The following is a 16,161-nucleotide window of genomic DNA, read 5'->3' as shown; positions in this document are numbered from 1 at the left end:
ACTTCAAAAATACTGAGTGATTCAAAACTAATGCTTACATATAATGGCTATAAAAATATTCTGGGAATATACAAATATTTTACACTGATTTCCTTAGAGCCATAATCTTCTAACAATCTTCAAGCATATTTTGCCTCAAAGGCCATGTTAAGATTTTAAATTCCCATACTCCGTAATTATCCTCTAATACCATATTTTCATAATTCAATGAGATTAATAGGGTAAACGCTCCATTCATTTTGAAATATATCCATATTTCATGCATTGGCTAGAAGGTAAGATCTTAAAAACTAAAGAAACAAAAGGAATTATATTTGTGTTGGAAATGCATTCATATAATTTTTGAGCTAGTGCAGTTTCCTAATATTACTTCCAGGCTCATAGATCATTCTCACAGCTAAAGCTGTATAACAATGAGATTTATAGATAATTAAAAAATAAATATTGCCATGATTTACCCCAAAACAATGAAATTTAATCTTACTACAATGATTTTGATAATTAGATAATACCTTGTAGGCTTTCTTGCAACCATCATCTCAACTAAATCTTACAAGGTCAATAAAATTTACTGAAGAGAAAGTCCCACTCTTATCCATGATTACACGATTACTGTTTTTCAAGTATCTGAACAAACAAGGTACAAATACAAAGTTTTAATGCCTTAACTAGAAAGGTAGGTATCACAGGTGGACATACATCAAAGGAAATATATCTGTGGCATCATGATTTTAATCATCTTTACTTTTTTAAATTTTCAGATGTTGGGGAAATTTTAAGGAACATGTAAGGTCCTTTTAAATGTAACAGACTGTCTAGCAGAGTTGACTGCATTATCTTGGTTTCTCTTTCTCTGCCTTTAGATTACCATTTACCTTCTGGGAATGTCATACTTATTTCTACATCTGAGTTACTTCTCTCACGAGAAGCTGGAAAAAAAATCAATTAATCACTATTTGTAAACACCCTTGGAGCTTTAGCTGAAAGGGCTTTTGACAAGCGAAGTATTATTCTTTAGTACCTTATGGCACTATTATGTCCTTACTGGTACATACTTATAAGTAATTTTTATTGGATCTTAAGACCCAGCATTTGTTTGTTTTTTATAACATCAGACTAAATATAGCAGTCACCTTGACTGGAAACCTGTTATGTTTGGTTGTCATGTGTAAAGTAATTGGCCTGGTGGAGGGGATAATACCTTATTTCTCATTTCAAGTAAAGCCTATCACACTGGATTATGGCTATTCACATTTGCCTGGCACCTTGCTTGGCACTTAATCTGAGTGCATAATGGGATTAATGAACTACACAAACCACCAGATCTGGAGCTATCAACTTACCAGCCAGCATATGCATACATTCCATAATAAAAAGCCAGCGGCAACCGCGTAATACTTGAATCTCTTCCTGAAAAGGCGTCTTTAAAGTTCTGTGTTTGACCTGTAATTAGAACAGACTGATTTTAGGATTTTTCAAAGAATTGGTTCTTATTCACTCTTAACCAGAAACATGGGGGTGCAGAGAACCATACTGTTTTAAGTCTAGATTTCTTACTCTCTGTTGATTGCCACCTTTAACAATACTGTACCCATTCTACAGAAGGGGTCCCAAAAGTACATTGATCATTAACACTATTTCACATTTCTCTTTTAATAAATTTATAACAAAGATGCAAATGGCATTGAAAAATAATCTTCTGTTTGAGTATGCCTCTATTGTGACCATTAAAGAAGACTAAAGGGTTTTCTGTAAATTATAATCTTTATGAATACAATAGAATTCTTAAAAGATAATGTTTTGCTTGGCAAAAAAATATGGAGAGTTATCCAAGGTTCTACGCTTAATGAGGAGATGGAAATAAATCCCAGGACCCCTTTCCTACACAATTTACCTTTCTGCTTTCTGTTTATCCCATGTTGTTCATTAGATGCCTACCTCCTAGAAGAGAAGTTGGAAAATCCTGAGGACCATGTGTGCCAACCCAAACTGCAAGCCTTTCTTTTTTTTTTTTTTTTTTTTTTTTTGAGATGGAGTCTCACTCTGTGGCCCAGGCTGGAGTGCAGTGGCACGATCTCGGCTCACTGCAACCTCCGCCTCCCAGGTTCAAGTGATTCTCCAGCCTCAGCCTCCTGGGTAGCTGGGATTACAGGAGCGCCCCACCATGCCCAACTAATTTTTGTATTTTTAGTAGAGATAGGGTTTCACCATGTTGGCCAGGCTGGTCTCGAACTCCTGATCTTGTGATCCGCCCGCCTCGGCCTCCCAAAGTGTTAGGATTACAGGTGTGAGCCACTGTGTCCGGCCGCAAGCCTTTCTTATAGATAAAGTTTTCTTTATCTATAAGTTAAAAATGCCCATACATGAAGTATTACCCATTCATGAAGTATTGCCTATGGCTGATTTCAGCCTATAATAGCAGAGTTGAGACCATACAGCTTGAAAAATTGAAAATATTTACTCTCTTGTCCTTTACAGAGAAAGTCCACTCACCCTGTGACCCTGTCCTAGAGAATGACATGTTTTTTTCCTAGAAATATTGAAAAGATATTATAATGAACTCTAAAATAAATAGGTTTCAACAAATTTTGCAGCAGCATGTGAATTGAACACTTTCATTCATCACCTTTTTCTCTATTTTGTGAATCACAATGGAACTTTTTCTTTTATATCTTTTGAATAGTTTTAAAAGTTAGAAATTCAGATTTACTTTAGTCAGTCAATATTCAAGCTTAAGCAGAAAAAAATGTTTCTATTACCCAAAGAAAATAGAAATAAGGTTACCCAAATGGGAAGTGAGACTTTGTTTTAAAATAAAACTTCATGTAAATTAACAGAAGGAGGACAGGGGGTGGATGTTGTATATGAGACACTCTCTCTTCCATGTCAAATCTCAGTTTTTCCTCCATTCATTGCCCAGGCATAACATATATATATATAAATATAATATGTGTGAGTATGAAGACCAAAAATGGAGAATGTTGAATTACATACTAAACAATTTTTCCCTCAAATGATTCCCAAACATAGCTCACTTTTTAAATGACACGATAAATTCAGAAATGCCCATTTTACTAAAACATCGTTGTGTCCTTCCAGGAGAAAAATATAAACAGTGAAATTCAGATAAAAGCATCTGTTGAATATTCTTTTATCATAATCTGTGGTCTCTTTGGCATAAAGGCATAATATTTCTTAGAGTGAAGCACCAAATAATCAATAAGAAAAACCAAATTCTATAAAGACTGGGTCACAAGCACAGATCTTCAAAAGTGCCATTTTGAGAATATTACAAAAGAGAGGCATTTTGTTTCTAGAATTCAGGAATATTTTGGCTATATAACAGAGGTCTCATGAAGATTAAAGTCAATATTCAAAGGAAAGTTCAACAAACTCTCATAAGTGAATACATAACATACGACTACTTTCAGGATATGATTAGAATAGAAATAAAAGCACAATCTGTATTAACAAAGTCTCCTACTAGAGTTTCAGATTAATGTGAAAAATGTGTGATCATGTTACAGATGAAGAAAATCACAATTTTATAGTAATCGAGCAAACATACATGCTAACAATGGTCTCTAAAATGTTAAATTTACATTAAATGTGGTAATATTCTCAGGGAATTTCTCTGTTGCGTGAGATCTCTGAATAAGCCTGTCATATTAAACATTGATATCATGATTATTGATTAAAGTATCTCTGTATTGTAGCCACCAAAAAAACCTCAAGATATATCATGACCTCTGCTCTCAGGGAATTTGCAATACAGCAACATTTGGGCAACCAAACCCTTCCTCATATACATATATAAATACCTGGTAAAAATTGAATAAAGTCTATAATGCTACCTATAGTATCTTACATTACACCAAAAAGAAAAAGAAAATAAATCTTAGTTTCAAGGGATAGCATATAATCTTTTGGAATCTAAACTAGTATTAAAGAACAGCCAATGACCCAGAGATTCTGCACTTTTCAAATACCGAAGAAACTCCTTACAAAAGACTGAAGAGTTAGCTCAGAAAAATAAAGCACTAACAAAACAGATTACTGTGCCTACATTCCTAACGAACAAGAAAGAAATGAGCAGGCTAGCTCTTTGGAGGCCAAGGTGTATTAGAAGAGCAAGCTCCTGTCTTCTCTTCAGTGCAAGCTCTAACGGTCAAAATCTTCATTGTGTTTATTCTGCGTTGGCTGCAGTTGCTGGATTTCATAAAAGCATTTCCGCCAGCAGGGCTCTAAGATCTCCCACTAGGCTTATTAAATGGGCAACAGCAGCTCCCTTTCCCAGCTCCAGAGTGGCTGATCTTTCAGTGTTTGTCATTATTTAATGCTTCTACCAACAGTGATGATTTTACCAAACGTTGGCATTTCCTTTTGCCTTGTGTAATTCTTCTGCAACGTCATTAAATTTCTCCATAAATTCCCTTTCTTGGAACAGACAATATCAATGTAAACATTAAATACTTAACATGCACAAGTTATGTCATTCCTTTACAATTTCTTCTCACTTTCTTATTTCCTGCTATATTCCTGTTGCTAATTAAATGCCACATGTGAATCTCTGTCCTCCAACAATTTCCACTGAATCCAAGCAACTGCATGTGTCTTTTTTCCTAAAACAACTAAAACTCTAAATGTCACCTCTCTATTTCTTTTTTAAATTAAGTGTTAAACTCTAAAAAGCAAGTAATCGCAGAAATGCAAATTTTATATTAAAAATAATGTAACAATAAAAATTAAGTTTTTACAACTATTTTATTGTGATATAATTTTGGTGTTTAGGAATGCCGTTCCCATATTGACTCCTTGTTTGAGGATGCCACTCTCAATTTAAAAGGAATAATAACCAGAAAGTCAAAGAATTATTGATCATCTTTTATTATTTTCCAGATACCTTTTTCTCTTTAATTTTTATTACTATTATTGGACAATTTTAAAGTAAAAAAAAGACATATTTATCTTTAACTAAAACTAAATGGCAGATTTTTTTTTCCACTTCGAGTTTTCACTCCAAACCATTAAACCTAGAAAATTCACTGATGCCTTATTTTGTTGCATGGCCCAATCTTAATCCTCTTTCTGCCATTCAACTGTAAAAACGAACTCACAATGTAGCAGCCTTTCAAATCAATTAGATGACAATATAGAGTTTAAGTTCCACAGGCAGAGACTAATTAAGGATTCTATTAGTACAAGCAAAAGTTAGTGTTAAAAAAGACCAAAAGCAGACAAGTATTTTAAAAAGCATTTACTTTTGAGTCCATACCTTTAATTAGCTGCATAACTCCAGGGACTATAATTATCAGAATTGCTGTGAGCTTGCAAAAGGTTAGGAAAATCTGGATCCGGGCGCTCCAGCTGACACTCATGCTATTTAGGACCATCACTACAGCTGCAAACAAATAGATGAAGTTACAAAAGGTGAATTCTCACTGGCACAAAGACATTTTAGGTCCTTGTTACTAGGGCAATCTATGAGGCAGCAGTGTTGACATTACCTAGAAGTGTTTTAGAAATGCAGAATCTCAGGCCCTGCCCCAGGCCTAACGAATACAAGTCTACATTTCAACAGGTTCTCCAGCTGGTTTTTATGCACATTAAACTTTGAGAAACATGGATAAAACCTCTGGACAATAAGAATTCTTCTCTTGTTCTTTGTATGTAAGAGTGGACATATATTGTAGTACTCTGACAATCATATAAAAACGTCTTCTAACCAAACCCAGCATCCAACCAGATGGCTGAATTTGACTCTCTAGCTTGATGTGACAACTCTTTTCTGTCTCCATGATGGTATGCCTGCCAATGTGGGTCACACTCAAGAAGGAGCAAGAAGTGTAGAAGTTGGCTCAGATCTTATTTTTCACTCTCAGGACTAGCCTCAGGCAGCACTTTTCTTTTGGTTGTCTTCTTTCTAATTAGCATGTCAAGGGGCAACTTTCAACCTACCGTACAAGTATAGTTTTTCAAGATATGCTTTAGGGCTTGAGCACAATATTCTAAGTGATGAGTGCAAAAGACTAACCAGGCTAGGATGCAAATTGGGTTCAAAGCCAGCAGAATTTTTCATTCTTACTGATGCTGCCTACAATTTCCCAAGCAGCAATAACTATCCACCTTCGACCCCTTGTGGACCATGAAAACCTCAAGGACAGAGCACGGGTTATTCATTGCTGTATTGCTAGTATCCAGCTCCATGCCTGGCCCAGGTAGCTTAATACATTTTTGTTGAATGAATGAACTGGATCCTCAGTTAGAAAATCTAAGGCACAAGGGAAATGGTGATGCTCTAAGACCTTTCTCCCCTACTCTACTGGGATGACTGAGGTTATTCTAGAAAGTGGATTTCAACTTTATACTCTTTCCACAAGCTTATGCTTAGAACAACCCAAAACACTACTTTATTCCTGACATTTACAGTTCTTAAATATAACCTTTATAATTATAAAGGTATATTCTCCCTAAACAGATATTTAAAATGTAAAGATATTTCTCAAAGAATGAGACAAAACTCCTACAGAATTCTTATTATTCAAATTGCAATTGGAAGTTTTCCTTATATGTAGTAATGAGTCCACCTCACAGTTTTCATTGCCTGATGTAGTTACTAGCTCACTTCAGAATTTAACAATCAGTGCAAATGTTAGCAACATACAATCTTTAAAGGCAAAAAAATGGAAATAGCCTAAACCTCCTAAAGGAAGGCTAATTAAGGTATATCATTTTAATAGTTTATATGCAGCCACTTAAAATTATGAGGCAGTTAAATATTTATTACAAGAAAGGGTATTCATGATATATTACTGATCAATACAGCAAGTTAGAGGAATGGATGGAAAGAAGGAAAGAAGGTAGGAGGAAAGGAAGGAAGGACAGAAGGAAGGAAGGATGGAAAGAAGGAAGGAAGGAAGGAAGGAAGGCGAAATAGAAAGATCTGGAAACATATTTACCAAAACATCAACAGCAGGTGTTTATAGGTAATAGAACACTAAATAATTTTCAGTTTTTAAAATTTATTTTTAGGAACAGTTTAATAAATTTTATAATGAACATATAGCATTTTGGTGACTATAGTTTCAAATACTGAATTGTATACTTGAAATAAATGTTCTCACCACAAAACAAAAAAAAGAGGGGTAACTAAATGACGTGACAGAGGTGTTAACTCACTTGATTGTGACAATCATTTCACTATATATATATATATAAATAAAATCATTACATTGTACACCCTAAAATTACAATTTTATTTGTCATATATACCGCAATAAAGATGAAAAAAGTTTAAAAAGTAAACGAAGAAACAAAATACGTTTTGTTTTTGGAAAAAATTCCAAGATGGGAAAAATAAGGGATCAGACGATCTCATACAAAGTGAAATATGGTGTTACTAACGAAGAAATATTTCAAAGGAGTAATTATGAGAATGATCAAAAAGGCCAAACCCCTGAATAAGCTACAGGGGCATCTAAGGGGGGATATTTCATCTGTGTTGGAAGCTGAAAACATGAAGGGATAGACAGGTCTGTTGTCAATGACAAAGTGCATTATTTTATCAGAGGAATCACAAAAATAAAATTATTTATCTCTCCCCAATATAAGGCACTTATATATGGAAAATAAGTTAGTGTAACTCTGCTCCCCGCTCCATCATCCAGTGATTCCTTTCCTTTTTATGCAAATGACTGTGTGATGAGTCATTACACAATAATGATTATTGTTTTAATTAAGGAGGTTCAACGTTGGTGTAAAGTGAAAAAATTGTCTCATGTGGCCACCAGCAACAAAAGGGCAGTGTTTTCTTTCAAATAGGGCTCCTACAACCCAAAGCACTCTGTATTTATGAAAGTTCTTTCCACAGTAGAAAAGAACTGTTACATAGAGAGAAAGAGAGAAAAGGAAAGGAGAGGAAAGGAGAAGGATAAAAAGGAAAAGAGGCAGGCAGGGAGGAAGGCAGGAGAGAGAGAGAGGCATTCTTATTTTTGGAACAACTAACTAGCTATATGTTTGAAAATAAGAAAGAGGTTTTGTTACTTTCATAAAGAGTATAAATACCTAATGCCTACTGAAATATTAAAAAAACCTGAGTATTTGGGATTTTAAAAAATACTTTGTAAAGTTTTCTTAGGCAAATGGAAGACAAAATTAAACAGTTATTATGAATTGATCATCTCACCCTGCTTTCCTCTCAGATAGCTTAACAAAAATTCTCATTAAGATGCTAGTACACTGCTGGTGGGAATGTAAATTAGTATAGTCACTATAGAAAACAGTATGGAAGGGACTCAAAAAACTAAAAATAAATCTATCATATGATCTAGCAATCCCATTGCTGAGTACTTGATTGTGGTGGTAGTTTCACAAGTGAATACATACATCTCACTTTATCAAACTGTACATTTAAAGCATGTGTGGTTTATTGTGTCAATTACACCTCAATACAACTTTTTAAGAAAAAAAAAGATGAATTTTTTTCAAAGGGTTCTCAAAACCCTGCTTTATCTGAGCATCCAGACATTGTACTCACTATTTGGTACACCAAATTCCAGCTGAGATGCACCTGAATTACCCTGAAGGCACAGCTTAACAAGTAACAAGGCAGCCAGTGACAGGCACAGTGAAGCTTCTCCAGTGGCTATAACTGCTGTTTCATAATGTGTCTTCACAGTGAAATTTGTGTCTATGTATGTTGCTTATCCAACAATATTGAAAAGGGACTTGGGATTCACTAAATGCAAGAGCTTTCTGAGTTTCTGAAACAAATAATACATACTTTAAAAAAATACTACCTACCCACATTGCAATAATGAAAGAAATCTGGGCCAGCCCTCTGTTCCGAGTTTTAATTCCTTTGAATAACAATTTGCTAATTTCACACATGAGGAAATAATTATATCAGTTTGGGCATTTTTTGTATGCTCGCCTTAAATTTTACCAAAATAAAAATACAGCGATATATAGTTTTTATTTACTTATGATGCAGTTTCCTAAGAACTGAAATGTGGCAATGGAAGCTATATCTATAAATCCTGGAGATAAGAAATACATATTTGAAGGAAGCTATATTTGAAAAGGATGTTTAGGGGAATGTTAAGGACTGAAGCTGTGATTTAAGGACTGGCAAGTATTTCTTTCTGCACTATGTAATTCAAGTCTGTCTTTGGGTTTTGAAGAGTGAGATTACAGAGTCTAGACATATTGGGTTTTCTCCCAGGTTCAGGTTCTTCTTGGCTTCTGAATTCTGAGTACTTTGTGCTTAACTGATAAAATATATGGATACTGTGTATGTATGTTACACGTTGAGATAAAGTGGGTTGTTTCACTGCTGTTTTGCAATGGCTGCCTGGATTCCTTTTATCTTTTTATTAGCATTCGTCTCCCGGATGCATTAATTTTAGAGAAGACAGGTAGCAACAAACACTTTAAAAAGCAGAGTGACAGTTTATATCTAGGATCTCACTGTTGGGAATAAAAATGTTAAGTGATAGATAAATACAAACTTATTTTATGGCAGACATTGTACAAAGACTTTACATGAATAATGTTATTTAATCCTCATATCTCTATGACATAGTCATTTTATTGGCTTTATTTTTCAGATGAGCAGCTGAGACTCGAGGTATTGTTTAACTTGCCTATGTTTGCATAGGTAGTAACAGTGAAGATGGGTCTGGAGCCCAGGTAATCTAACTCTGGAGCCCACACTTTTACCATTAGTTCCCAGGTAACAATGAGGAAGTAGTTCAAAAGACATACATGATCCCCTTAGTGTACCTAGTTCTTTTAAACTCACGATGGCTCTTTGTCTCTGCAAAAGTTCGTATGTATGTTAGCTGGGATTTCAGGACCCTTTGTTTCCACATTTTACATGTTATCCTCCTAAAGTATATGATAGTTGTTCTGCAGTACTTGTATATTTTAATACTATGTATATAAGAATTGGTTGTGTTGGTAAGTTACTTATGGTAGAAAAGAAGTAGGTATAGCCAGATTTCAAAGATTTAAACACAGCCACTTCATATGCTGTGTTTGAAGTGTTAACACAGAAATAGTCCTAGATTTTCTTTTATGTAATTTAATGGTGCCAGGAAAATATAGATTTCAAAAAGAATATAAAGTAATACGTTTGTAGAACTGGCTAATTTTTTTCACAATACAATCACAAATGTTACTTTGCTTGTTCCTCCCAATTACTTTCAAAAGTTTGAGAATTAGGATGGGGCTCTTAGCTCATCTTTATTTTATATAGATAAAATAAACTAGCAAGGAAATTGATATCCAACAATTGATGGTGTTAGGGATGGATCTGGGACTAGATCTAATATCTTAAGGAGAATATTTGTATTATAATATTCTGACATTCAAGTGTATAATTATATAGAGTCCAATTTCAGGAATACAGAACAGATAAATATTTTAAATACTGAGCATACTTCAATGCTTATTGAATCTATAAAAGCAGTGAAAATTCATGAACTTCTACAGAAGGTGAAGAAAGTAATTACAGGCCGGGTGTGGTGGCTCATGCCTGTAATCCTAGCACTTTGAGAGGCTGAGGCGGGTGGATCACGAGGTCAGGAGATCGAGACCATCCTGGCTAACATTGTGAAACTCCGTCTCTACTAAAAATACAAAAAATTAGCCGGGTGTGGTGGTGGGTGCCTGTAGTCTCAGCTACTCAGGAGGCTGAAGCAGGAGAATGGAGTGAACCCAGAAGGCAGAGCTTGCAGTGAGCCAAGATCACACCACTGCACTCCAGCCTGGGCGACAGAGCAAGACTCCGTCTCAAAAAGGAAGAAAGAAAGAAAGAAAGTAAGTAATTACAATATTGGGCTATAAGAGAGCAGCCAAATGTGAATCTATAAGATTTTTCCATCTAAACTTCCATGCACCTGACATGTTTACTGGAATAGATGAAATTTGTATAAGCAAAAACTTTTTTATCTTCATTGAATTTGAGAGAAATTAAATACAGTACTTAAAAAAATGGGGGTGAATTAGTATTTACTTAACCCCCCACCCTTATCCCATTATCATCTCTCAAATGGTTGGCTAACATTTCACAAAATTTGAAATTCTTTTTTTCTGTGATGTAGTAAAACCCTTCAGGTTTGCCCTTTTTCTATGCTTAACTAGAGATTTCAAATGACTACAACTGTTTCCTTTCCCAGGGATCACAGGGAAGCAATTCATGCAATTAAACTCTATTTTCTACATCTTGGTAACCTTCCACCCCTAACAGGTAGAAAATCACCTAGACTCACTTTGAAGGAAGCAGGATGAGAGAGATTTGCCCCTAGATAAATTTCTCCTTCTCTATCTCCATCTCCACCCGCTGTTGCTCCATTAAAGCTACATTTTTCTTAAAGACAGTTTGACTTTCCCAGTTAGGGCACTGATTTACATTACCTACCACTGAGTCATAAGGATATCCAGTTTGCTTTTAAACTGTTGCTGATTATGGGAACACATTTCTTTCTCAGAATTTCAAGCTTGCAAAAGGAACATCAAAATTTAAAAATGAATGTAATAACTCATGGCAAAAATAGAAGGAAATGTCTGGGTTCATCTAAGATTTACTCAGGCTCCTTGTTAACTATTCCGTCACCAATGTCTACTACAGAGGTTTTGTAAATCCCAACATGGTTATCCTTTCCTAGAACTGTTTTAAAGTTTAGTTTGAGCAGTTTTCATTTAATCCTCAGAGATACAAATTTTCCCTTTAAAATGTTTAATTGAATTGGGATAAACAAGAAGAGAGTTATCTAGACTTATAAAAACATAAATATAGCATTATTATTCATATAATTTTAACTCCAAAGTGAGTAAAATTTGTGGATTTATAAATGTTCACATGCAATCTACTTAGTCTTCTGGTTATGGCTTTTAGTTAATAACTATTATTGTCAATTTACAGAGCTCTCAAAAATGCCACCCCTGCTCTTCTCTTTTTTAAATATAATAATTGTGATGTGATTCTGCCTCAGTCATTCAAGGGACAAGAAAATGGTGAATATAACAATGGCTGTTAGTCCAGTCCTTTAGTGGAACAGCGGACTTATCAAGAACTTTCTATAGGCAAGGCACTCTGTTAAAGGTCTTAAAAATCTGACTTTGATCATGTCTTTTTCGGGAACATGGATGGAGCTAGAGGCCATTATCTTTAGCAAACTAACACAGGAACAGAAAACCAAATACTGTACGTTTTCACGTATAAGTGGGAGCTAAATGATGACAACTCATTAACACAAAGGGGAACAGACACTGGGCCTACTTGAGGGTGTTTGGAAGGAGAGAGAGAATCAGAAAAACATAGCTTGTGTACTAGGTTTAGTACCTGGGTGATGAGACAATCTGTACACCAAACCCCCAATGACACGAGTTTACCTATGTAACAAACTGCACATGTACCCCTGAACTCAAAATAAAAGCTAAAAAAAAAAAAGAAAAAATAATGAAAAAGAATATGACCTAAACAAAAAATCTGGCTTAATTTCATCTTCCTTCAGCCATTCAAGATATTAATAATCTTTCCATAGGCATTTTCCTAATAAATAAAACTGGGGCTTAAATAGGTTTAAAAATTAGCACAAGATCACAAAACTAAGACTTGTAACACCAAGTTTCAATTCCAGGTTGTTTGCCTCCAAAGCCTAAACTGTAACCACTATGCTAAAATGGTTCAACCCACAAAAACTTAAGACTGCTAGATCTGAACATAATATGAAGCAAACTCTATTTCATTTTTATCATTTTCCCACTGCCTGGAAACATATTGAAGATATCTAATCCTCCAAGTTTAACAGGTAAACAGACTATAGACTTTTCTGCTGGAGAAAACATTCTTAGACTTCTCAGAAAATCAAGTCAACAAATACTTTCTGAGCACCAACAACATGCTAGGAGCTAAGTGAGGGGCTGGAAATACAGCAATAAATAGGTCTCTAGTCTCATGGAACTTCAAATGATGTTTTTCCAAAAGTATAAATAACTACCATTTTTTATTGTGTTCTTAATAAATTGAATAAAATAATGTCTTTGCTGCAAGTAACACGGATGGAACTGGAAGTCACTATTTTAAGTGGAATTAAAGAAAAAGAAAGTCAAATACCATAGGTTCTCCTTATAAGTGGGAGCTAAATAATGTATACACATAGACATAGAGTGTGAAATAATAGGCATTGGAGACTCAGAGAGATGAGAGGGTAGGAGGAGGATGAGGGATGAAAATTACCTAATATCTACGATGTACACTATTTGGGTGATGGTTACACTAAAAGCCCAGACTCCACCACTACACAATATATCCACGTAACACAACTGCATTGTACCCCCTAAATCTATTTTTTAAGTTTTAATTAAAAATAAATAAATGAATTACAGGCAATAAGTAAATTACAGGCAATACCCCAGGCATTGTCCCATTGAAACACCTTAGCCATACAAACTAAAAATTCTTCCATGATTATGTAGTTCAGTTATTCCTGTGTAGCTTTCTCTTTATGAGTAGCTAAAACTCGGTTAAATATGATCATATTGATTCTTAAGACAGTGATTCAAATGGCACCTAGAATTAAGTTATCCTTTCCCATATTTAAGGGTTTGGTACCTGGCATCTTTTGGGAAATTAGAGTCATAGATGGCTTCATATCACTCATGTAATTTTGTACATATGCTTCTGTTTCTTTTTTTAATCAATGAATATTTGTGCCCATTGATAAAAGATGAACAACTTCTCAATTTGGAGACCATAAAGAAACCTAGTTGGAAAATACTACTAATAATCAATCTTGAAAGAAAACTCTTTTCATGACCAACAACAGGCAGCTAACATTATAACACTGGGAGTGACAGCTGCTAACACTATAAAATGTATAAACACAACTTACACACCCACTACATAAAGGTAACTCCATGATTACACATGAGATATAATTCAATATATAGCTAATTTCCAATTCAGATAATCTCTAAAATAATTGGGATTTCCTCTTTAGAAGTCTTGTTCATGTATAATAGACTTAATATTTTACTAGCAAGGTGATTTTTACTATTTAAAAAGATTAGCCATCATTTCTATTGACCAAATACAAAACTGGCATGGAATACAATATTGGATTCCACTCCAAATCCTTCCAGTAGAAATTTGGAACTGTAAGCAAAAAGAACATGATGTGAGAGGCAATCCCGCAATGCAAAAAGTCTAAAGACACTTTGTCTTCAATCATTTTTGTGTTGTTTTTCCTTTTTTACATGTATAGCTATAATACTCACTTATGCCCACAGCTGTAATGAGCTTGATTGCAAGTTCAGGGATTTCACATTGAATAAAAAATGGTTCCAGAATGTAGCGTCCAAATGCCAGGGATATCACAGCAGTAGCTGCAGGGCTAAAAAAAAAAAAAAAAAAGTATATATTTAGGTTAACCACAGGGGAAAAAATTGCATTTTCATTAATTTTTTCTACCTTGAGTGTATTTAGCATATGGAACATGTTAAATACGAAAGTCTATAGTTTTCAGAATTCCGTACTTGATTAGATTGCCATAGACATTCCAAATGAAATACTTCCTATAACATTGGTGGCTAGATTTTAAACTTCACCTATTCTTGGGAACAAGGGCAAGTACTATCAACTTTTCCCCTGCTCTCCCATATTTGACTTTTCCTTAAAAATCTGGTTTATTACATGAGATCTTGACAGAGCTAGGCTTACAGGAAGCCATCTTCTTTCTCAAAAAGTCAGTAAGTCAACTTCAGCCATATTATGAATTAGTTAATGCCGTACAGATCTAATGTGTCAGGGCATAGTCAAAAGAATGAACACAACACTCAACCTAAAAAATTAGTATTAAGTGTTCCCTTCAAATACATGCCTAAATACTTGACTTTGTTTTACTCTTATTTTTTCTGTACAGACAAAAACTCAAAGTCAAGTGATTATTCTTAATCCTATAGTAACATTCAGATATAAAATATAAATTTAAAAATAATAGATTTATTATAATCTTATACAATTAAGAAAATATAAATGAGACAAGAATATGAAATAAATTCAGGTATTTAGAAATATAGGTAATACATCTTTCTATTTTAATTCTTCAAATATTTTTATGAGAAAATTACACTGACCTTTTCATTTTAGATGTATGTATATATGAATGCATATTTTTTTCCATAAACATGCAAGTCTGTGTAATTATCTAATTTCTTTTTTTTTTTTGAAATGGAGTCTCACTCTGTCCCCCAGGCTGGAGTGTAGTGGCACGATCTCAGCTCACTGCAACCTCCGCCTCCCGTGTTCAAGCGATTCTCCTGCCTCAGCCTCCTGAGTAGCTGGGATTACAGGCGCATGCCACCATGCCTGACTAATTTTTTGTACTTTTAGTAGAGACGGGGTCTCATCATATTGGTCAGGCTGGTCTCGAACTCCTGACCTGATGATCCACCTGCCTCGGCCTCCCAAAGTGCTGGGATTACAGGCATGAGCCACCGTGCCCGATGGCAATTACCTAATTTCTTATGCCAAACTTCCTTTTTAGCTTCTCTTTCTTCTCGTGGTTACCCAACATTCATGCCTGATCCATAGATTATCAGAAAACCAACCACCATTACATGTTCCCAACTTTGGCCGGCTGATACTGGAGAGCGGCATAAGGTTTTTCATTTTCTTCTTTTCCTAGACACCCTCCCATCTTCCCCAAACAAAACTGTTTATCCTATTCTCCATCATTTATACAATTTTTGATGTATAATTTAAAATCTGATCATGTCATTTTAGTGTTTTCAAAATATGTTCAGGATATGCAAAAAGCCTTCACATTGCATTCAAGGCTCCATCTGGTCTAAGCTCTCCCTACTTCTTCAGTTAGCTTCCTCCCACTAGAAGGATATGAATCTTCTCTGCCTGCAGCCTCTGCAACTCATTGACTATGTTTTATACTTCAGATCTTGGTTCAATTTTCCTTTCCCAGGCAAAGCTTCTCCAACCTCTGACTGGGCCAGATCTCTTGGAGTATATTCATACTGAAGCCCTTGGCCTGTCTTCTACAGTGCTTATCACAGTAGCAATTTTATATTTACCTATGTGATTTCTCGATTGATAATGATTTCCTCCCACTTGACTCTGAGCTCTAAGGGTACAAAATCATA

The 16,161-nt window shown here is 34.9% G+C and overlaps 1 protein-coding gene across 2 annotated transcripts in view; it reads right to left on the bottom strand.

Moving 5' to 3' along the window:
• Positions 1-16,161, bottom strand: part of SLC7A11 (solute carrier family 7 member 11) — a 77,679-nt gene that overhangs the window by 46,545 nt on the left and 14,973 nt on the right. For both annotated transcript variants that reach the window (XM_030815699.1, XM_003264668.3), the window contains 3 exons: positions 14,284-14,399; positions 5,276-5,401; positions 1,344-1,443 (listed from right to left, as the gene is read on the bottom strand). In XM_030815699.1, coding sequence (XP_030671559.1) covers positions 1,344-1,443; positions 5,276-5,401; positions 14,284-14,399 — 342 coding nt within the window. The remainder of the gene's footprint in view (positions 1-1,343; positions 1,444-5,275; positions 5,402-14,283; positions 14,400-16,161) is intronic.

Source organism: Nomascus leucogenys, chromosome 7b (assembly GCF_006542625.1).
Source record: "Nomascus leucogenys isolate Asia chromosome 7b, Asia_NLE_v1, whole genome shotgun sequence".
Classification (NCBI taxonomy): domain Eukaryota; kingdom Metazoa; phylum Chordata; class Mammalia; order Primates; family Hylobatidae; genus Nomascus; species Nomascus leucogenys.
Note: the sequence above shows the minus strand (reverse complement) of the source record. Positions and strands in the feature narration are given on the sequence as shown.